At 43.6% G+C, this 23,206-nt stretch overlaps 1 protein-coding gene across 4 annotated transcripts in view; it reads left to right on the top strand.

The window, feature by feature from the left end:
- Positions 1-22,930, top strand: part of GRIN2B (glutamate ionotropic receptor NMDA type subunit 2B) — a 211,939-nt gene extending 189,009 nt beyond the window's left edge. For all 4 annotated transcript variants that reach the window (XM_032444362.2, XM_032444365.2, XM_032444367.2 and 1 more), the window contains 4 exons: positions 2,217-2,377; positions 4,407-4,594; positions 6,595-6,833; positions 8,690-22,930. In XM_032444362.2, coding sequence (XP_032300253.2) covers positions 2,217-2,377; positions 4,407-4,594; positions 6,595-6,833; positions 8,690-10,600 — 2,499 coding nt within the window. In that variant the 3' untranslated portion in view covers positions 10,601-22,930. The remainder of the gene's footprint in view (positions 1-2,216; positions 2,378-4,406; positions 4,595-6,594; positions 6,834-8,689) is intronic.
- Positions 22,931-23,206: the final 276 nt, after the last annotated feature.

The following is a 23,206-nucleotide window of genomic DNA, read 5'->3' as shown; positions in this document are numbered from 1 at the left end:
AGAATGTTAAAAATGAAATACAGAGCATTTTACTCCTGGCTGGCTGGTGCTAAGGGGGAGCCCTGGAACTCAGGGAAAATGAAGGGTTGTTCAGAGGAAGGGTTGTTTCCCCTATCACAGGTCTGCCTGACACTATAGTCCCTTTTTGCTCCAGTTCACGGCCAGTGTTGGGAGCAGACAAATCTAGAGATTGCATCACTAGGGATGGAGGGAGGAGGCATGAAATGGATGTTGAATGGAACCTCTCCTTCCCTTAATATTTTGTGAGCCCAGAGGGAGGCTCTCATATCCGCTGCCTTTCCAAAGGGCATGCTGAAGTTGAATATTTATCAGGCTTGCCTGCTGCTTGCCCTGCTGGCTTTTCTGTGTTGGAGGGCTCTTTGTGGATGGGGGTTTTCTATTCTGCCCAGAAGTTTGGGTTCTGCAGCCTCTGAAGAAGCAAGCTGCCCACTTTGGAAACTCCAGTTTCAGCGGGTCAGGAGAGAAAGTGTATTCCTTTGGCCTGGAATGGCTTGTGATGGGTCTCCTAAGCTGCTGCTATAACCAGCTTGGTAAGAAAGAAGGTTTTTTGTTTGTTTTTTTTTGTTTTGTTTTTTTATGCTGCAGTGATTTTTCTCCCATCAAAATTTGCTTTCAGTACAAGTTTTGATAGCTTTGAATTTGTCTTCATCCCTTGGGAGTGTGACAAGAGGCACCTTACTGCCTATTTTCTGCTATATGAAACCTCACTTTTTTTTTGGTGATATGCCAGTCTGTGTTTCAAAAAACATACCTGATGTTTCGTAATGGCTTAAAGCAGCAGGGCATCTGCTCTATCTCACACATGCATCTGTACATATGAACCAGTCCATTTTCTCCACCTGAATATGAGTGGTGATTCTCTGCACAGCTGAGAGTTGATTTAGAGAAAGAGGTGCAATAAATTCCTTTTGGTGATGTGAACTGTGTCTTCAGCCTACTCTCAGGCGCAAGTCCTTGTTGACCTTGTTTCTGAAATGCTCTGAATGAGTTATCCTGCTTTAGTAGCTTTGGACTCCTCAGCTGGGTCCAGCAGGTTTCAGACTAGCTTTGAGCAGGACTTAATAGCTAGACCTGGCAGCATGCTTTTGAAGCTATAGCTATAGGCAGTAGCCACATTTCCACCACAGAAGACAGCAGTGCATGATAGATGTGGCAGGAGAACCATCAAATGGCTTTGGCTTGATTGTTATCATGTTCTTAGCATGCTTCTTAAGATTATCCAAGTATACAGTCACATTTGAGAGCCCTAAACTAGCTTTTGATATACTTGATATATTTGATTTTGATATATTAAGAGATGAAGGGGCCTTCCATCTATCTGATCTACCATTGCATCTTTTCTTTTACTGCTTGTTCAGTTCCTGGCTTACAGTTCTGTGCCACTTCCCATCTACTGGTTTTAGGGGTTTTAAGCAGTCTTGATAATTCACATTCTAAATTTTCCTGCTCATAAAACCCCAGAGAGCATTGATTATGACTTGAGTTAAACAAGTGGCATACAAAATCTCACAGCCTTGCAGCTGTAGGGGGAAGTTATGATGAGTGAATTTCTTGGGAGCAGCAAAAGGTTTTCAGCACTCTGCCAGCTCTGCTCTGGGAATCAAATGTTACTTGTAACTTGCAACCGCTAATAGAATTTCAGTTGGGACATCTGCCCAAAAGTTTGAGAGCTGATCCTTTATTTGGTGAAGTGGGCGGGAGCTGTTCAGTGCGGCATCTTTCCTCATTAATTGCTTTTTGACTTGAGTCAGAATCAGGAAATGCAAAGGCGTCAATAAAATGAAAATAGATACTTCTTAGAAACTAAATGACACTATGTGGGTAAAATTCACATCAATTTGATTGAAAATCTTTCTTTGACCATGTTGCAAAAACATTGTTACTTTTTTTTTTACCCCCTTTTTGTTTTCACTTTTCTCTAAACTTTTAGTTTTTGATCATGTATGTACTTTATCCACAGTGGACAAAAGACCAGATTGCTCATTTTCACTTCTTGGACACAAACAGGAAATGTTTGTCTTTGAAAACAGTGAAATACAGTGTCTTCTCAATAATGTTTTCCATCTGATAGTAAAATCAGAACTACATTTGGTGTTGTAATGGGCACAGAGTCTCTAAGGAGAGTGTATTCTCCCATGCAGATGACTGCTTCTTGCTGGATGATTGTGAGAAATGTTCTTTTTCTGTTTCTACAGTTCCAGAAACCCAATGACTTCTCACCCCCTTTCCGCTTTGGGACAGTTCCCAATGGCAGCACAGAAAGGAACATTCGCAACAACTACCCTGAAATGCACAGCTACATGGTGAAGTTCAATCAGAGGGGAGTGGATGATGCCCTATTCTCATTGAAGACTGGGTGAGGATTCCTTCTTCCAAACTTACTGGCTGACTTCTTTGAATGATTGTCTAGGAAATCTTTGTGGGGTTTGGAAAATGAGCATCCATTATCATTCCATGATTAAAAGTATAGCTATACCACAGCAACACAGGAGAATATTTCTGTGAATCTCTTAGACTTTTTTCTTATTATTCACTTCTGCATAAGTGTTTCTAGTTTTGCAATACTTTTAATACTATTGAGAGAGGAAAAAAAAAAGCTGTTTCATGCCTATGGGTCCTTATGTATACACAAGAAATGCTCACAAACCTCTATGGGCAAAGTTTTTTTGAGAACATTTTGCATTGTCATCTGGAAATTCCCTTATTTTCTCTCCTTCTGTGTATAAAAGATTATGTTAATCAGGAAGCTGAAAGAATCTTTGTCAGACTAATCCCACTCCAGTGTATCACAAGCTAATACAGTGTAATGGAAGGTGTGCTTGAAGCAAATAGTTTGCAAGTAGTCCTTCTCTCTGGAATAATATAGTATCAAGAGCTGACAGAGATGCCAGTTGAATAATAAGGAAGTATATTAAATAGGAGTGTCTCCTTGGGTAATTTGGGAAATGTGGGAAAAAGTCATTAGCAGAAAGTATCTTTGAACATCTCACTCTGTCTTAATAGCAGTGAAACTGTAGAGGAGCAAATTTAAAACCCCTATTAGTCTTTGTAAGCCTTTGTCCCTTATAGTTAAAGGCCTCCTCCCAAAAATGCCCGCTGTGGTTGTCAGAACCCAGCCCCAGTGAAATGAAACAACACCTTCTCACTTAGAACAATGTCACACTGTTGTGAGAAAGTTCATTACAAAGCACGAACAAAGATGTTCAGCCAATTTAATTACTAGATTGACTGACTATTCCTAAACCTGTTTGCCAGGTTCAGAGGCACATAGCCCATTATAAATTACTGTACCGTTGTTGGATGCTATCCTGGGGTTGTACATTTGCCAGTAGTCATCATCCAGGAAATAAATATGCTCTCTCCTGGAAATATATAGATGAAACAGAGCTCATCGCCTGTGGTGGATGTCATCCTGGCTTTATATCAACCCTTGGACAGACTTCCCCATGGATATGCACTTGAACTGAGATAATCATTATACTGGCAATATATGTTCAGGAGGCGTATTGAAAAGGTAGTGTGGGTGTGAGAATTTGTAAGGTAGAAGGTCTTCAGTCTTTTATTGGAAAGAGCTTCATTTCAGATCTAGTGGGAGGATTTACTCATTGGCTGTCTCTGGTTGTATAGAAGATGCAGCCCCCTGAGACTACCCCTAAGCCCGAAATCAATTTGTTGAGGTAAGAAGGTTCTCATCAGTCTGTTGTGCTGTCTGCCCATCCTAGCTTATATGGGCATTTCACTGCATTGAAACAGACCCTTTCTTGTGGTTTTCAGCTAAACAGCCTTTACCAAAGAGCTACTTAGCACAGTAAGCCATAAAGCTGTTATCATGGTCATTTGACATTGGTAAAGATCTGGTAGCACTTTTCACAGTAACTAAGGAGTTACAGTGGCCTGGCTACATTTAATTTGAAATATAATACATATTTTACTCTGCTAAGTCATGCCAGCACTTTGAATTGGAAAAAAATCTTTACTGCAAGCTCTGCTATGCTCTCTAATACCTATATATTTTATGAAGTATTTTAGGTTCTTTTCACATGAAAGGCAGTGCGGAAATGTAAGCTATTCTTAGGACTGTAGATCTCCTGGAATTCTTTTTCATTCATCTTTATCTTGCACTATGTTTGTCTTCCAAATTTCCTTTCAGTACAAAAATGACAGTTATCAAAGAGTCAGAGAGAAATAGACAGACCTCATTTATAATCTAGTTTCACCTGTAAACAGATTCTAGGCTCAGATTTTAGTTAACTCTGAAGGTGCAACCTATTGTACTCTATCTGGAAGAGGTTAATTTCTGTCTTAATTAGCAGAGAACACCTTTGCACTCATACAGATTGTATCTTCTCTGTGCTATACACTTCTTGTTTCTTGCACTTGTGCAGGAAGTTGGATGCTTTCATTTATGATGCAGCAGTGCTGAATTACATGGCTGGCAGAGATGAAGGCTGCAAGCTGGTGACAATCGGGAGTGGAAAAGTGTTTGCTTCCACAGGCTATGGCATTGCCATCCAAAAGGACTCAGGCTGGAAGCGCCAGGTTGATCTTGCTATTCTACAGCTTTTTGGAGATGGTAAGTGACAAGAAAAAGAGGAGGTGGAGTTTTCCTAAGAAATAACAAGTTTTGCATGTATAGAATATTTTTCTATCTCCCTAGCTCTGGTGTTTCAGATCCACGTAGAGAACAGGAGATTATCAAAAAGGTTTGTTAAAGACACTGTGCCAGAGATGTGCAGGATGTCGCCTGTTCTATATTGCTGGTGCAGGATATCATCAAAACCAACTTCAAAAGCATTACTGGTTTCATAGAATCAGCTCAGATGTGTGTATGAGCAATATCTTGTGAGAGGAATGTCATGTGAAATCAAGTTTTCTTTTGTGAACTTTCAGCTACCTGTGGAGTTTTGCCATGACCAAACTTGCAAATGATGCTGGACTTTCCATTGTTGCTCCATACTTAATTCTCAACAGGATCCAGCCATGCAGAGTTTAGAGGGAAAAAAAAAAAAAAAAAAAGTTGATTATGTAATCAGCTTTAATAATGGGTGAAAAAGTTAATTCAGATTCCCCCAGATCTCAAAAACCAAACAAACAAACAAGGAAAAATTTGAGACTCAGAAGTATATTTTGGGCTGTTCTTAATCAGAACATTATAGTTACCTCATTCACCTGTTATCTGTTGATAAAGGAGAAAGAGGTGCTTTCAAAAAAGTTACTCATAGGGTAAGAAACTCTTTTTAGAAAAAATTTTCCTGGTTTTCTTTTTCTATGCTATATATTGCACCTTTCTGAGTCATTAAAAATAAATAAATGAATGAATAAATAAAGAAAATTCACAGGTTATTTTATTTATAAGCTTTTTTGCTTTTTTTTTTTTTTTTCCTGAAATCTGAAAATAACATAGGGCACAGTAAATATGAAAAGATGAAAGCTCTGGTATACTTCATCAGAATATTGGCCACCTGACAGATAGGGTGTTCTGTCTCCTGAAAAGCCTAATAAGTGTTGTTTCAGAAAAGATCATAAAATCTCCATAATTCTTTTAAGAGTGTACTATGATGCCATATAAACATATGGATTTTTTTTTTCCCTGTCACCAGGCTGAATGTTGAAACTGTGAAATGCTGACTTCCCCAGCAGCATGAAAAGAATTGCCAACCTATAAAATTAGTTTTTCTGGATGTCTCAGTATGTGTGTGTGTATGTGTGTGTTTTGCTCTCTCTTCTCCTGAAAAATACCATAATGAGAGGAAGTGGGGTATGAAATTAGACTACAGAACATTTGTTTCTAGCTAATACAAATTAGTAATATTTTTCATTGGTCAGAGGGCTCGGAAATGTCACATTTAGGCAAAATTGAAGGGAAGAAAAACTGGTAAAAGTGTAAGAATATTTTAGGGAACATTGCACCTCATTTTAATGACCTGTAGATACTATGGAAACAAATTCAAAAATCAGACATCTTGATGTAAAAAAAATCAGCAATTTTAATTTTAAGCTGGCAGTGTTTTCATTTAAAAGTGACTCATTTCTGTTTAACAGCGTTGGTCACTAATTTTCCCTTTGTTGACCTATTATGAAAGTGGAAGTTTGTGAGGTGAGGTCTTCAGTTATGTGGTGGACAACTTGTTCAGAAAGTCATAGTAGGCAGCTGTAGATAATTGTGTTGTGCAGTAAAGATTTTTGTGCCTAATCTGTGGAAAAATCCTATTGCCTTTTCTGTCACTAATTTCATCTACCCTTATTAGAAGAGCAGTCTGACATGCTTCTTGTTTTCAGACTAACTTAGAATGAGATCCATAGGCAGATCTTAGGAAAAAACTCTTTACTGTGAGTGTGGTGAGACACTGGAACAGGTTGCCCAGTGAGGCTGTGGATGCCCCCTCCCTGGAGGCATTCAAGACCAGGCTGGACAGGACTTTGAACAGCCTCATCTAGTGGGGTGTCTGCCTGCCTATAGTAGAGAGGTTGGAAAGAGATGATCTTACAGGTCCCTTCCAACCCAAACCGTGCTGTGATTCTATGATTGCAGGGCTGGCTAACGTGTTTCTTTCTTTCTCTGTGTCTTTAAAGGGGAGATGGAGGAGCTGGAAGCACTGTGGCTCACTGGCATTTGTCACAATGAGAAAAACGAGGTTATGAGCAGCCAGCTGGATATAGATAACATGGCAGGTGTTTTCTACATGCTGGGAGCAGCTATGGCCCTCAGTCTCATCACCTTCATCTGTGAACATCTATTCTACTGGCAGTTCCGCCACTGCTTCATGGGTGTCTGCTCTGGCAAGCCTGGCGTGGTCTTCTCCATCAGCAGGGTAAGTGTTGTTAGCTAGCAGAGAGAAAAAGGGTCAATCAGGATTTACTCAGATGGTTGTAGGTACTGTCAATGGGGAAATCCACCCAGACTGTCAAACACAGATGTTATAGAGAGATGGTCTGCAGTGTAAAGGATGCCATCTTTCCTGTGTTAATGAAACAAGAGCATTTACTGTTCTTCTGTCATCTCTGGTCTCTGCCTCATTATGGTCATGAAAATGGAAATTTCATGTGGAACTGAAAATGCAATATAAAAAGATGCCATCTGTAATAATCTGCTCCATCTCAGTGAGTTGTAAGCAGGCCAGATCCGGGGACAGTAAGTCGAGTAATGTTGATTAACATGGCTAGAAATTCAGGAGTTTCTCATTGTCTTCCGTGTTGCATCTGTTCACCTGAACTTGTGTTTACTAGAACTGTTCTATCGTGAACATTCAGAAGTCCCTATCCACAAGACCTGCACTAAACCATGCAGAAATCTTTCTAGAGAGGATGACCACACGAACTTAGCAATTGCTCTATGCAAATCTGCCTTAGGGGACAGTATTTACATTTAAAGTAGATTCTAGTAATTTCTGAGTCATCTTCCTGCTATTACTGTAGATAGCAGTGTCCCATTTGGAGCTTCTCTTTATTCCTTCTGTCACTGGTCTGCTCTCTTGATCTATTCTGAAGTGAGGTCTAATCTCAGCATTTTTTACCTCAGTATCTCTTGTAACAGAGTTAACTTTGATTGTCCAATGACTACATGATTGCAGCATAACATACTGTTGAGAAGAAATGACAAGGACTTTGATTGCAGGGACACAGTCTCTCTTCTGTGTCATTAGTTTTTAACCTGCTTTAGTCTAGAAATGAGATAGGGGACTGTATTTGGTGCTTGTTAACTGAATATGTGTCTTTTCAGTCTGGAGTTGTCTGTTAGACTTGGTCCAGGTTGGTGGAAAGTCTGAAAAGAGTGAATCAACTACTAGCTTCTGAAAAACCATGGTGACATGATGTGGTGGTGTCCATTTCACTATTAACACTAATCAGCATGCTCTATTTGGTAGGCTAGGGATTAAATGAGCCTCTTTCCTTCTTCTCCTTGGGGTAGTCCTTGCAAACAGTCTTATCATGGATGAAATGAGCTAGTGGAGAATGTTGAGGGATCAGGCACTTCTGCTGTCTGATTTGAGGTTGAATAGAGGACTTTCAGTTTCAGGGATGTCAATTTGGAGCTTGTTATCACTGCTAAATTTAATAGGATGCAATTAAAAATTCTATTGTACCATACTCAAACAGATGCAATAGAACCAAATACCTGTTCAGCAGTCTTGCGCTCTCTGTTTCCTTTCTAATCTGTACTGGTGATTAATGTAGCTAAGTTTATGACAAATGAAGCTGTTCCCTTTTTACGGTAGTACCTGTCATGTTGATTCACTGATGTCCAGATGAATTTCAAGAGGAAAAACAGACCTTCCTCTCATCCATGCAGAATCCTTTGTCTTGATGTTTCCATTCCCAAGGATATTATTTTCCCTATTTGCAATTCTATGTTATACCTACTAAATTTGAGTAAGTCCTATGGATACTAGCAGTTATTCTTGCATCTCCCAGATACAATATGAACAAAGAAGGAGGATAAATAGAGGGGAAAGAAAAACTGTGAAGGGCAAGATAGAGTGGCAGAAGAGTTAGGGTTGGTGGAACAGGTCTGAGTTCATCTCATTTGCTTGTGTATCACAATGGAAGTCTGACAGTCTTTTGTGCCCTATAGGAATGTGCTATTGCTGCATAGGGTGCTTTCCAGCCTACATTTCCTTTTGTGTATTCTTTGTAGGATCACTCAACTTCATGCTTTCTCTCATTTTAGGGTATCTACAGCTGCATTCATGGTGTGGCCATTGAGGAACGCCAGTCAGCAATGAACTCCCCCACAGCGACTATGAACAACACCCATTCCAACATCCTCCGCCTGCTTCGGACAGCCAAGAACATGGCCAACCTATCAGGGGTCAACGGCTCACCACAGAGTGCCCTGGACTTCATCCGCCGTGAATCATCAGTTTATGATATTTCTGAGCACCGCCGCAGCTTCACCCACTCAGACTGCAAGTCCTACAACAACCCCCCATGTGAGGAGAATCTATTTAGTGACTATATTAGTGAGGTGGAGAGGACCTTTGGCAACCTCCAGCTGAAGGACAGCAATGTATATCAGGACCACTACCACCACCACCACCGTCCCCACAGCATTGGAAGCACCAGCTCCATCGATGGGCTCTATGACTGTGACAACCCACCCTTCAACGCCCAGTCGCGGTCCATCGGGAAGAAGCCCTTGGACCTGGGGTTGCCCCCTGCCAAGCACAGCCAGCTGGGTGACCTCTATGGCAAGTTCTCCTTCAAGAGTGACCGCTATGGGGGCAGTGGGGCCCACGATGACCTGATCCGCTCAGACGTCTCTGACATTTCCACACACACAGTCACCTATGGCAACATTGAAGGCAATGCAGCTAAGCGGCGGAAGCAGCAGTACAAGGACAGCCTGAAGAAGCGTCCAGCCTCTGCCAAGTCCCGGCGGGAGTTCGATGAGATAGAGTTGGCCTACCGCCGGCGCCCACCCCGCTCGCCCGACCACAAACGGTACTTCAGGGACAAGGAAGGGCTACGGGACTTCTACCTGGACCAGTTTCGGGCCAAGGAAAACTCACCACACTGGGAACATGTGGACCTGACGGATATCTACAAAGAGCGTGGAGATGAGTTTAAGCGGGATGCAGGAGGAGGAGGAGGAAGTGGATCCTGCACAAACAGAGCCCACCATAAGCATGGTTCGGGTGAGTTTGGCGGAAGCAATGAACACAAGCATGGTGTTGTGAGTGGGGTCCCGGCACCCTGGGAGAAGAATCTCACCAACCTAGACTGGGAGGACCGGTCTGGGGCTAATTTCTGCCGCAGCTGCCCTTCGAAGGTGCATAACTACACACCATCAGTGGTGGGGCAGAATTCCACTCGCCAGGCCTGCATCCGGTGTGAGGCCTGCAAGAAAGCAGGCAACCTGTATGACATCAGTGAGGACAACTCTCTCCAAGAGCTGGACCAGCCGCCTGCCCCTGTGCCCGTGGCCACCAGTGCCACCTGCTCCTCCAAATATCCTCAGAGCCCTTCCAATTCTGCCTCCAAGGTGCAGAAGAAGAACCGCAACAAGCTTCGCCGGCAGCACTCCTATGATACCTTTGTGGACCTGCAAAAGGATGACTCGGCCCTGGCCCCTCGCAGCGTCAGCCTCAAGGACAAGGGTCGCTTTTTGGAGGGGAGCCCCTACGCCCACATGTTTGAGATGCCAGCCAGTGAGACCACCTTTGCCAACAACAAGTCCTCAGTGCCAGCCACCAGCTACCACCACCACAACAACCCCGTCAGCAGCGGGGGGTACATGCTCAGCAAGTCGCTCTACCCTGACAGGGTCACCCAAAACCCTTTCATCCCCACTTTTGGGGATGACCAATGCTTGCTCCACGGCAGCAAATCTTATTTCTTCAGGCAGCCTGTGGTGGCAGGAGGGCCCAAAGCCAGGCCAGACTTCCGAGCCATCGTTACCACCAACAAGCCGGTGGTCTCAGCCCTTCATGGGGCTGTGCCAGCCCGTTTCCAGAAGGACATCTGTATAGGGAACCAGTCCAACCCCTGTGTGCCTAACAACAAAAACCCCAGGGCTTTCAATGGCTCCAGCAACGGGCATGTTTATGAGAAACTCTCCAGTATTGAGTCTGACGTTTGAGTGAGAGGGAAGGAGCATGGGGAGGGACTGGGGGTGGATGTGGAGCATGGGAGGGTGGGGTGGGATCAATCCCATCGGCTACTCTCCCTGGTCATCCTTAGTTTGTGGGATACTGGAGTTCTGAGTAGTACAGCATTGGTGACAAGTGCCACCTCTTTGGTTTCCCCTCTTCCTCCTCCTCTTTCCCACCCCTCCCCTCTTATCTCTTTTTCCATGTTCTCTCTCCTCCCATTCTCCTCCATTCCTGGCCATTGCACTTTACAGTGACATTGGAGTTGGATATCCTCATTTGTGATTTCACGAGGAGAAGAAGGCAGGGAAGGGGTGGGGTGAGGGGGAGCAATAGTGATTCTAGCATTTCACTCTTGCTGACTCCCAGCAGACAAAGGCATGTGCATGCACACATGTGGCAGGAAGGAGACAGCAGCAGAAGTATAATGGACATGCAGGAAAATATGCTTGTTCAGGCAACTCTTCCTAAAACTGCCTAGAAAAGAGTGATGTTTGAAGATGTGGAGAAAGTGAAGGAGGAATAACATGACTAACTTGATGATGCACTTATATGTTAGGTATAATGAGGTTCTTGTTACATTATTTTGTGAAGACTATGGGGGTTTAGGGCTGAAATATATATATATATTTGCGTATATGCTGAGAATTTTACGCTGACATTTTGAATTGTTTGCTGGGAGATATGGGGTGAGAGAGAGAAGGCTTGTTTGCAGGTCTGGTGAGTGGTTTCACTGTGGCTGTTACAGGCATTGAGCCTGTGACAGAGCAATGGGAGAGTTGGAAAGGAAATGAGCTTTGAGTCTGGGAGAGCAACCCTTGAATCAGGGGGGCTTCTGGGAGCTCTGACAGGATGCTGTTTTGCACTGAAATGAAAGGAATTTTGGGGAAGGGAAGCAGGATTGTTTTTTTAGCTATAAGTTGTTCACTAATTGTGGTTTACTTCAAAGGTGGGAGCAGTATTTAGTATGGGTTAGCCTATACGCGAGTATATACAATGAATTTATACTTGAAATGTCTGTGGAGAAAGCAAAATAAACTCACAATCCTATAAGGTGTCTGGATAACACACAGTGAAACAGAGCTAAAGAGTAGGGAATGGTGGGGAGTTTTGTCACTGTCTCTTCAGAGGACACCAAGCCTGTTTTGGCATGTTCTTTAGCAAGGAGAGCAGGACAAGGAACATTTTCATCCTTCTGCCCTCCCCACCCTTGGCCAGCAGGATGGAAGAAAAAGAATGGGGTGTCCTCTGCCAATGGTGGCATGGTGCTGGAGAGAAAAAAAAAACAACAACACATGAAAAGGTGCATGTAGTGGCAGTGGTGTTGGTGGACTGTTTTGATGCCTCATTGGACATGTAGAAATGGGAAGAGGGTGTTCGCACCTGTGGGAAATACATATGTATATTTACTATTGAATGTACAGGGGAAGTACATAGCTTGTCTTCCTGGCAATGGGTGTGCTTGAATAAAAGCCAGAGAGCACAGGAACTTGTGCTGAGGGCTGAAGACAAGACATGCAAGGCTGAGATGTGTGTGTACATGTACGTGTGCCTCAGTGTGTGAGAGAGATACTAGCACAAGTGCAAAGCTGGAATAGCCTAGGGTTTCCCATCCCTGCAGTTGTAGTGACAGCTTTCCTGGTGCACATAGTATCGATAGGAATGTTTTTATTTTCCACTGTATCATTTTAGATGCAAGTTAAACTTAACGGAAAGGGAGCAATGGTAGGAGTGAGAAGTTGAACTCCCTCTTCATATGTCTTTTTTTTCCTGAGGTCAGGCATGGGCCAACATCCTGAGAGATGTGGCAGAGTCCCTCCTGTTTCTCCTGAGTGTGTCCCAGTGTCATAATTACCATGGCTCACCAGGGAGAGTGTTGAGAGAACCTTGTGCTAAGGGCGTGGGGACATTCCTGGGGACTGACTGAATGGAGACGGCAGCCCCTTTATGAGCCTCTTGGAGCTGAAAGCCACCTCGCTCGCATTCCTCACCGCACCCTGGTTGATTTTATCTTATCTTGCTCTTTTTAAGCCAACAGAAGGCCTTTTATTTATTTACCTATTTATTTTATTTATTTTTTAGAGCTGGGGTGGGGGGAGGGTGGGATTTGCCTGTGAGGTCAAAGAGTGTGAGGAGAGGGTGGGCAAGGTCTGTGAAGGGGACATTTTCTTAGATTTCACTGAGGAAATTGAGGAGGGTAGAGGGGGAGAGTCTTTGTAATGCCACCCCTTAGTCTTTGGGGTAAGGGAACTTCTTATTCTTTCCCTCTTCTCTCATTACAAAGACAAAAAGGTAAAAAAAAAAAAAAAAAAAAAAAAGAAAAAGAAAAAAAAGAAAGAAAAAAAGGAAAAAAAAAAAAAAAAGAAAAGAAACCAAACAAATTAACAGAGCGATCTGCAATCCAGAATACACGGCAGCTCGTCAGATGCCTCTGACAGCAGCCACTAAGAAGGCGTTCCTTTCATTTGTAAATATTTCTTTTTTATTGCGTTTTTGTATAAATTGGTGTTTCTCTTCTCGTGAATATTCAGGTCGTGGGGTGGGAGGGAGGGGAGTTTGTTTCTGTTCTGTTTGTTTTCTACAACTTTTCAGGCTGCGTTTTTGGAAGCGGTTTACGCGGGTCGAGGCCGTATGAATGAGGAAGAGAGAGAGCGAGAGAGAGAGAGAGAGGAAAAAAAAACAAACATGTGTGTTGTGTACCCCTAGGCCCCCCGTATCGCCCTGTCACCTTATCTTCATGAATGGAAGACGCCGGAACGTCACTTCAAGCCTTGCCAGCAGGGTTTCATGTTTTGATGGGAACATCCCCAATTCCTTTTTGCATATAAACTCTCTGTACCAGCATCTCTCTGTGGAGTTTGAGCCTCAAGGCACTACACTGTCTTGGTAGTGGTGGGGTGAACCATCAAGTTGGCCGCTCAGGTTGGACCATCACTTGACATTAAGAGACTTCTCCAATGCTACATTGGTTTAGAAATCTTGGACCTGGGAAAGCTCGTGAGAATTTCTGGTTATTTCCTAAGGGCTTGGGGGGGAACTTGACAGCTGGCAAGGGCAGCTAATCTCATTGGTGGTTATTTCAGTACTTTACGTCCCTCCCCACCTGGAACAAGGAAACCTGGAGGGTGGCTCTGCAGGGAAATTAAGCCGAAAACAAACCAAAAAGAAGTTAATGGAACTTTTTTCAAATCTCTTCTTAAAGGTTCTGATTTTTGTGTTCCAGGGCGAAAGTTGGTTCGTATTTTCTCCAAACTGGTATGTCCCTTGTTCCACTGATTGGCAAATGATAGTTTGCCAAAATCATTATCTAGTGTTGATACTGTGTAGCACTGTTAACACTGGGAGTGCTCTGCAAATATTAACTGTGCCACAAACCACTCAAATGAATGCTCCAGGGCAACCAGAAAAGAAGAACTGGAAATTCTGAACTGAACAACTGGTCTAACTACAGGAGTCTGGTGTTTTGCCTTCTCCCACAATAAATTAGGCCACGTGTCCATCAGGTTATTCCTTTCTCTATAAGTGATCTTTTCTGGTTGCTTTGTTTAATTTAGTTCTGACAGGTCAACAAATTTTGGAACAGAGGTGAAGGGGAGGGGCTGGGAGGGGGGAGGGTGTAATTCATAATCCAGAAAATAAACCAATGATGTTATTAAACTCTGATTATATATTTAGAATTTTAGATTTGGTGTATTTTCATTCTAAGTATTCTAAGTGAATCAATCAGGTAATATTAGCAGCAGGTGTTGTCTATACTAGAATACCACCCATGTGCTGTTTATTACCTGTCTTGAAAAGAACGGGATTTCATACCAGAGCCTGACAAAATTCCACATCTCCTCACTTGCCATTTCCCTCTGTCTCCTGTAGAAACACCAGTATTTTCTGGGGGCAGTGGCTGGGATCATTTCCCCTTTCTGAACGTTTCTGCACTCGTGAATGATGATCAAAAATCATTGCATCCTCTACAGGTGTGTGACTTCTACTGTATATTTGCAGCCAGCCTCCTGGGAAAGATTAGGCGCTTTTGGTAATGTTTCTGACATTGGCCTCCTCAATCTAGTTCTAGGCATGGCTCTCTGAGAGGTATTTCCATGAGCCATGTTGTTCTGAAGTGATACCAGAACATAGGTACTCAGCTGAAGGAGGATTTGTATGAAGGAGATGGAGAAAATATTAAAAATAAAATAAAATCAGGAGTGTGCCATGCACAGTGGAATGCATCTGGCAGGTAGATCTTGCAGCCGTGGATCTCCTCATCATAAACCTTCTTGGGGAATTCACACCAGCTTTTTACTGTAGTGCAATGAAACATGTGCTGGTGTAGCAGTCCTGTCTCCCATCATGCCTTCCATGGAGGGCACAGTCAGAACTCACCTTATCACCTCATAAATAGGGAAGAGGAGCTGCAGTCAGAACTTGTTATCAGTGGAGATAATGAAGCACACCGGCCCCACCTCCTCAGTTAAAAAAAACCATCCTTTTATCTTTGATATCCAGCATACGTCATCAGAACTCTCCAGGTGAGAACTCCAGTATGTTCAAAATGCTCAGCAATATGCAAGCATGAACTTTGCCCTTAGGGAATTGCTATTTCAATTTCTAGCGCGTGGGGGAGGAAGGTTCCTTTGTGTGGTCCTGAAAGATTTGGTGGAGGAGTTAAGAAATGCCAAGATGGCCCTCTTTGCTTCTGACTTCTTCAGAAATTCATACTGATGCTGAGCTACTCACTTCAAGAAGACACTAGCATCCATCTTGAATAAAGCCCCTTTGTACCTTCAAATCAGGGTTGTTTCTCAAAGCAACATTGTCAGCAAAGGAGAGAGGGGGAGATGTAGACTATAGATGGTGATGGTGGCAGGTTAGAGTGATCAGAGATACCTCAGGGATCTTTATAGGCAAGCCTTTGCTTTAGAGCTTTCTATCAAATGTGGCATATCCTCCCACCTCCATTGCTTATCAACAGATGGAAGCAAACCTGGGAACACAGCCAATGATCAGACTTAGGCCTTTCACACATCCTCCACTCCAGTCAAGCAACCTTTGATGAGCTCTTCCTGTGGAGAAGGGTGGGAGGTTGCACTTCCCCATGTATTTTTGGTTGCTGAAATGACAAGAAAAATGGGAGGAGATAAAGATGAGTGCTGATGAAGGGACTTTGCGCTGACTCTTTGTGCTGCTTCTCTAAGGATTGTCACTTCACCCTTCCTGCTCAATTCAAGCTGGCAAAGGGTAGGGTCCAATTCTGCTGCCTCTCTGTGGCATATGCCTGGCAGAAGCCTCTGGGAGCCACGTGTGAGAAAGGAGCTGGATTGCTGGCAATGTATGGGGACAGACTCCAAGCCACAATCCCTGTCTGCACCCACTCTTTCCTATAAGTGCTTCCCTGCTGCTGAACACACCTGGCGTGTCCACCTGGAACACACCTACCATGCTGCTGGATGCTGCAGGGCACATTGAGATAGTAACTAGTGGGACTTGATTGTTGTCCCCACAAGGGCTTATTTTCAATTTGCAGCCAAATAGATTTCCAAGCCATAGACCCTCGCTGCATTCACCCACCTATATACCTGTATCTCCCTCCCTCCTCCCCCTTCAAAAGGCAAACTGGGGCGCTGACTGTCTCATTGGCAATATGAATGCTATTGCTTCATCCTCATCACGGGCTCTCTGGACCTCCCTGGTGCTGACTGCAGACAGACCTGGGTGTCTGCCATTAGAACGGTAACAACTACAACAACAACAACAAAAACCCACTTTGTGATTGGCTTTGAGTTCTTTCTTCATCTCTTCTGCATTCCCAAATTCAATTTGAGTGAATTCTGGCACCCTTCTGTCACTGCTGACAGCAAAAAGGACACAGCGTGAATCTGCCTGTGTATGAAAAGGGCAGTAAAACTGTGTATCAGAGAGCAGGACTCAGGTCTGCCAATGCCAAGGGTACAGTTTCCTGGTGCTGAGGTAAAGGAAGGCCTCTGCAATGTGTTAGTAGCTACACATCTTTTACTCTGCTGGCTTCCTGCCATTCAAGGCTAACAGCAAGCACTGGTATGTGCTCCAGCGGGTCAGACAAATTCCATACTGTAGGGCAGGGGTTCCTCTGGGCATGTGCACACATATGAAATATATTGGGGAAGTGAAACACATGTGAACAAGCCTGGCACAGCAGAAAGCTGTGAGGCTTGTGCGCTTGTACGCACATACACACACACGGTACATTGCAGTATGCTTTATTACTCTGTCCCACAGTGCATTTTTGCCAAGTAGAAACAACGCGATCTTTCCTACGATTCTGCTGGTAGTTATTTAATTTATGTGTTCACTTTGTGACTTTTACATCATCTGCTTTCTTGACTGCAGCATTATTGTGTAAATACAAATGTATATATGTACAGAAACTAACTCAAGCAATTATATTCAGGTTGGGGAAAGGGTGGTTTTTATATCTGTACAGTATTTCCTTATTAAATAATGGCATGGGGGGGAGGGGGAGGGGAGGGCTGGGAAAGTTAACTTCTAAGTTGTGGTTTTATTGGTCTGTGGTGTTTGAAGTTGTTTCAGTGGTTGCTTTTGCTGGTTCAGAAAGTTCATCTGGATGTTATATGTGTGTGCCAAGAAAGGGTCCCCAGACAGGGGAGGTTTGGGATTTGGTGAGGGGTGGTGGGTAGCAGAGGGTGTTAATAATTTCCTGTAATAAAAGCAGTGTTGATTGCTAGGGATTGTTTGTGTGAGGCACAGGGCTGTTTCTTTCTCTATGTGCTTTGCTTTTTGATTGCTTTCTCTTCCCTGGTTCCTGTTGTACTCTCTCTTAGATGTCAGCAGACTACGTTTGTTACTACAGGGATCTCTCTCTGGGCCTTCATTTCCTCCTGACCAACTCTTTCATCTCCCTCTTTTTATGGCCTTCTCTGTACCAGTGGGAGAGGAGATTAGATGGTACCATCTTGGACCCTCTGTGCCATCCTTACCTACTTTACTTCCTCTGCTTTAGATATTCTCAGTCCTTCCTCTGAGCAGAACCTCATTTTCAGGTGTTCTGATCACTCCAGTTTACTGCCTCATCTCCCTGGCCTCTTATCTACTTTTTTCCCATCTTACACATCCTGATCCTCCAATTTCATTTCAACGTCTTTTCCCTCAAAATGACTTACGCTGGCTGTTTGCCCACTCTGCTCTTCTTATTACTGTCTTGTTGCTTTGTGTCTTCATTGGACTGTGCAATGCAGTGTGGAAGAGTGAAGGACAGGACCCTACTTCTCTCCTGGAAAATTCTAGCCCTGACTAGATCATTAGATTATATTTGGTAGCTATTTTTGACTTCTGTTTCCTTCACTGAGGTGGAGTTCTACTCTTAGCCACTCAAAGAATAAGAAATGATCAGTCTGGCAAATTAATCAGTGCAAGGAAGCAGCAAAATCTTCTCTTCTGAGAAAGCCATGAGAGAGAACAGTCCTTCCTTCTTTGGTAGCTGACTGGTGAGTTTAGAGCAGGGGCAGACATAGTTTTTATTTAGTTCTCTATTTCTCACGTCAGGCTCAGTGAAGTCTTTTACTCTATGTCAGTCAAGCAAGGCTGTTGGAAAGGAGTATGCTATCCTTTATAAGCATGAGGATCCATTCATTTATTGCCTAAAGGCCACTGGATTCTAAACACCTACATGATGTTCTGCTGTTGAAAACCTGGGAGTGAGTACCTAGTAGTATTTTGTCCCTTTGAGCCTGATAAGTCAATATATGCTTGTGCTTGACACTAGGTAACCAGGATTTGTATTCTAGCACTAAACCAGTAAGGGAACAGAGTAGCAGCGTGGCACGGTAAATGCACAGAGGCAGTGGCGGTGGTTCTAGACAGATGCCAAAACACCTCATTCTCTCCCTTTCGGAAAACTTGCATTGGTTCTTCTCAAACCTCCATTGACCCACCATTCCCCAAAGGCTGAGATTACCATCCATGGCACTGGCTGCTCATCCCTGAAGACATCTAAGTCTGCTTGCTGGTCACAGTCTGGAAAAAGGTCAGTTAGTCTTTGTGTATGCGTGTGTATTGCCATGTCTCTGAGGGTCTGAGCTGTACTGTATGACAGATGAAAAGGTTTACTCAGAGATTATCAAGAGCAGCAGTCTCCTCCTGGATGCTTCTACCAACTCTTAGTTAGTCTAAATCTCTGATTTCTGGGTGGGAAAAACCTCAGGAGCTAAATGGAAATGGTGCTTTGCTGAGAGGAATGAGCAGGGTAGATGTATCTCTCGTGTACACTTGCTGTAACCTTGATGTAGCTTTCCCAGTGAGATCTACCGTGGCCACTATATTTGCAGATAAATCACTTATCAGTTTGGGAGAAGGTGTGTATTTGAGACTTTCATTTGCTTGACTCTTGCAGAACTCCAAACACGAGTGAAGCCAGAAAACACTGACCCATCTAATGCTGCCCCAAGGATACTTATTCAGTGTACCACAAACATGACATACCTGCAGCATCTGCAGGGCATCTGGAGAGAATGCATCTGTCCCATAGGACTTCTGTCTAGACCCATGAGCAGTGGCTGGCAAGCCCCATGTCACCTGGAGAAAGATTATACCTGCCTCTGAACAGACATACATTAACTAAAGGGATAAGATCATAGCTTTGTGCTTTCTCCTGCTGCTTTCCTTACAGGCCTTGCAACTAGATCCATCAACACAGACAGCTAAACTCCTGTGAAAATCGAGGAGCTCTGGGGAAGCTACCAGGGAGTTTAGATGCCTGGAATGCTCTTTGTGGATTTCTTGCTGGTGTGGGCCTCTTCCTGCAATGCATTTTGCCAGGACTCATCTCCCAGGAACTCACCTTGCTTGAATATAGCTTCGAGGGGTTCCCTCTGCTTGGGATCACCATGTGTATGTTGCATGCCTGTTGCTACTTGTCTGTACTTCTTGCATGTGTCTATTTGTTGGGGGCAGGGGTGGGTTCATAGCGGTATGTGTATTTATGCAGCTTGTTCACATTTGTATGTGTGGTGCCACAGCCTGTATGTGTGCTTAGGTGTGTACACATATTTGAGCTGAATGAAAAGCGTTTGAAGCCGTATGCTGCTAAAGCCAGGTGATAGGTACCTGTATGTACCTTGGCAGCCCTGTTGTTGCTCTTGCTTATCTGGTGAGCCCTGGCATGGCTGCTTTGTTAGGACTCTGGGGTACCAGTCTGAATCTGTAACAAGGCTGGGACACAGGTTCCTCCTGGAGATGGTTTGAATACAGCATCAGAAACTTATTTCATGCTTTCACTCACTTATGTGCTGAATCCACTGTGCCACATTTTCTAACCATTGTGCCACACTCATTACCTACTTAGGCCTTAATCAGTAGCTGGAGCAGGAAGACAAACCTGCATTGACTGGTAAAGTCAAAAGACGTCTAGCCAGTCCTGCCCTGTGACTAAAACGAGAGGCTATCTTGCCTTTCTTTTTGCTGCTTTCCAGGGCAATGCAAACACTGTAATTCCACTTGCAATCAAGCACTAGCCTGTTCTTCCTTGCTTTTGGATCAGATATAGGTGGAATCTGAGTTATGTTGGATTGGTCTCTCACACCCACTACCTGGAAGAATTTCACAGTTGCTTCTTGTAGCTGTGTAGGGATCTTGCAAATTCCAAGTTCTGGGGCAATTCAGTTTCTTCAGAGGAGACCGTATATAGGAAGGATGGGAGAGAGTGAACCTTCTGCAGCCATCCTCCATTCCATTCATTTCCCAGATCTCTACGCCGGTAGCACCAGAGAGAAAAACTTGTTGGGAGGCCCCTACAGTGCCAACCAGAACAGCACTTTAACTGGCCAAACTGCTGACAAGAGACTGCTGTCTTCTGTCAGCAGCCAGAAAAGACAATCAGGACCTGATGAAGAAATGTCATGATTAATCTGAGGAGAAAGGAGCGACACCTGGGGACTAGTGCCTCATCTAAAGTCTGCTTCACCAGACTATTAGTGCTGGTGTCATTGGGCCTCTTGATGGTTTCCTTTTATTTATATATAACAAAATGTAATATAATGGTCTGTGGCTGCCAGTGACTCCTTCAACCAGATTGCGTCCATTCCCCTCCTTTGCTTTATTCCATGTTCAGCTGCTCTTTCCTCTCCATCACACTGTATCCTGTGCTCTGCCAGGCTTGTGTTATATGGAAGAGAAGATATATGTCTGTGTGTGTGTGTATATGTACATGTGTATTTATGTATTGTAACTATTACCAACATGCTATACACCTAAAAGCTCCTAGCAAGCTGGAGCCTTCAAGAGGTGCTTGTAGGAAATTACTTCCCCACTAGACAGCAGTTAGTGTGGATGTTATCAAAGAAAGCTGCTAGCTTTGGAGGCCTCTTTGCCTGTCTGGGTGCTTTTCTTATCTCTGGAGCAGGCTCTCTCTCACATGTGGTCAGAAATGCAGCAAACTGCTCTTTTTAGCTTTGCATTTTTCAAGTTTCTAATGCAGAAATAATATGTTCCTTGATTATCTGTTGATTTCTTTTGTTTGTTTTTGTTTGTTTGTTTGTTTGTTTTGCAGTCCTTTTAGTGGGAACAGGGAGGTGTTTTCAGCAATACAACTTTCCGAGACCTCAGTTCTGTGCAGTTGTTGTTTGTATGGTTCAGCTGTGTTTGGGGTCTTTCCTTTGTACGTGTTTTCCTGAATGGCAGGGCTATCTTGAAGCATCTCTTTGCCAGTGACCAAGGCTCCATCTGTATTTGGAGGCATGGGCTGGTCTATGGAGAAGGCAGCAGCCTTTCAGGAATTAGTAGCTTTTCATCGACTTCCCTGTGGAGTCACAGAAGGCAAACTAATAAACTGATGCACAGGTGGGTTTTGGTTTGGAGTTGTGGGTTTTCTTGGTACTCCTCCTCTTTTCCTTCCTTTTTTTTATTTTCTCTGCTTTTCCCTTAGAAATAAGTGTTACTTCTGTGAGCTTTGGGGTGGGAGAAGGCAAGGAGGGAGTCTGACCCCTGGGTCCCTCCCTCCTGACTCCATTTAGAATTGCCATTGTATGAGAGAGAGAGGCCCTTTTGGGGCTATTTCTATGGTGACAATCAGAGCAGGGTCCTGGTGGCTGCTGAGGGGCCTGGCCTAAAGGCCATGTGTGCCCAAGGTGATCACCCTCTGGCTTGCACATGTCTTGGGGCAGGCTGGAGAGTGGGCTGAGAAGAAAACTCTCACCCACAATTCATGGGAGGGAGGTGGAGGAAAGAAGACAAACAGGCAGAAAGGAGGCCAACAAATCTGTATTGGTCTGAGCCATCCCCGCATCTCCCTGTTTTGCCTCCTTCTCACACAGGTCTCCCCACGCAGGAGTGAGGCCACGGAGATGGGCAGATGGCTGTGCCTGGGCCAGAGCTGTCCAGCATTGCCTCCAGTGGATAGGGCTGACTCTTGGCTTGAACAATGCCTTTTAGGGCCCAGCAGAGTCTCACAAGCCATGAAGTGTGGGTTAAAGGTGGATATCTGTCCAGATATCAATGTCTTGCCACTAGGAGAAAGCCCAGTACCTTCACCCTTTGGCTCCTGGAAGTGGCTGCGAGCAGCAGTGGAGGACTGCTGTGTCTACTGAGGTTGGGGCAGGTAGTAACTTCAAAGTTGACAGAGATTAACTCTGGCTGTATTTGATTTGTAACTAATGTACATTTACTTTTGAGAGCACATTTGATTAGCTCAGTCTATCAACCAAAAGGAAAAGGAATACTCACCTCTAGTGTAAGTCTTCTACTGCCCAACACTGCTACCTCCTCTTGAGCTGTTGGTATCTTGTGATGAACCTGGCCACCTGTCAAGCTGTTGCACACAACGGATATTTCCCTATTCACTTCTGAGACCATCTTTGCCTAAATTTTGCCTCCTCCTCATCCCCTTTGCACACGCACATGCGCGCGCACACACCCACCTCCAGCCACTGCACTGGTGAAAATCAGAGCCACAGAGACATGAGTGCCAAATGACTTTTTGTTTTTCAAGTAAATGATAAAAAATAAGGTTTTGTTTCTTTCTTTCTTTCTTTCTTTCTTTCTCCTTCTTCTCTTTGTTTTTTTAACATATACAAATGTAAAAGGGAACTGACAGCGAATTGGTGGTGGCAAGAGGAAATGGGATGTTTTGTAACCCTAGCTGCAGTTAAAAAAAAAAAAAAAAGGAAAAAAAAAAAAAAAAAGAAAGAAATGAAAATACATTAAAAATATTTAAAAAACACAAAAAGGAGAAAAAAAAAACTTGAACTATTTTGGAAATATTGTGAATAATTTTTTGATATAAAAACTAATTTTTATGTAGCATGAAAACCACCAAAATAAAATTATCAAGAACAAAAGCTGTGCAGAGGGTGTTTTTGTTTAGTTTTTGAGGGGAAAAAAAGGGAGATAGAAGCAGTGGTGTATGAGAGAGGGATGCTGCTGCTGTGGCTTTTATGGCAAGATTAACAATATGTGATGTTTTTCTTCAATCTTAGATACTGGAGTTTTGTGATTATGTTAAAAGGGGAAAAAAAGAAAAAAAGAAAAAATCACAAATCACATTTTATATGAAAAGGATTTTTTATCTCTGATAGCTATGGAGAGAGTCTTGAAAATAAGAACTGAATGAATCC

Source organism: Coturnix japonica, chromosome 1 (assembly GCF_054131305.1).
Source record: "Coturnix japonica strain WE chromosome 1, WE-NBRP24, whole genome shotgun sequence".
In the NCBI taxonomy this organism is placed as follows: Eukaryota; Metazoa; Chordata; class Aves; order Galliformes; family Phasianidae; genus Coturnix; species Coturnix japonica.
This window is presented reverse-complemented; position numbering and strand designations above follow the sequence as displayed.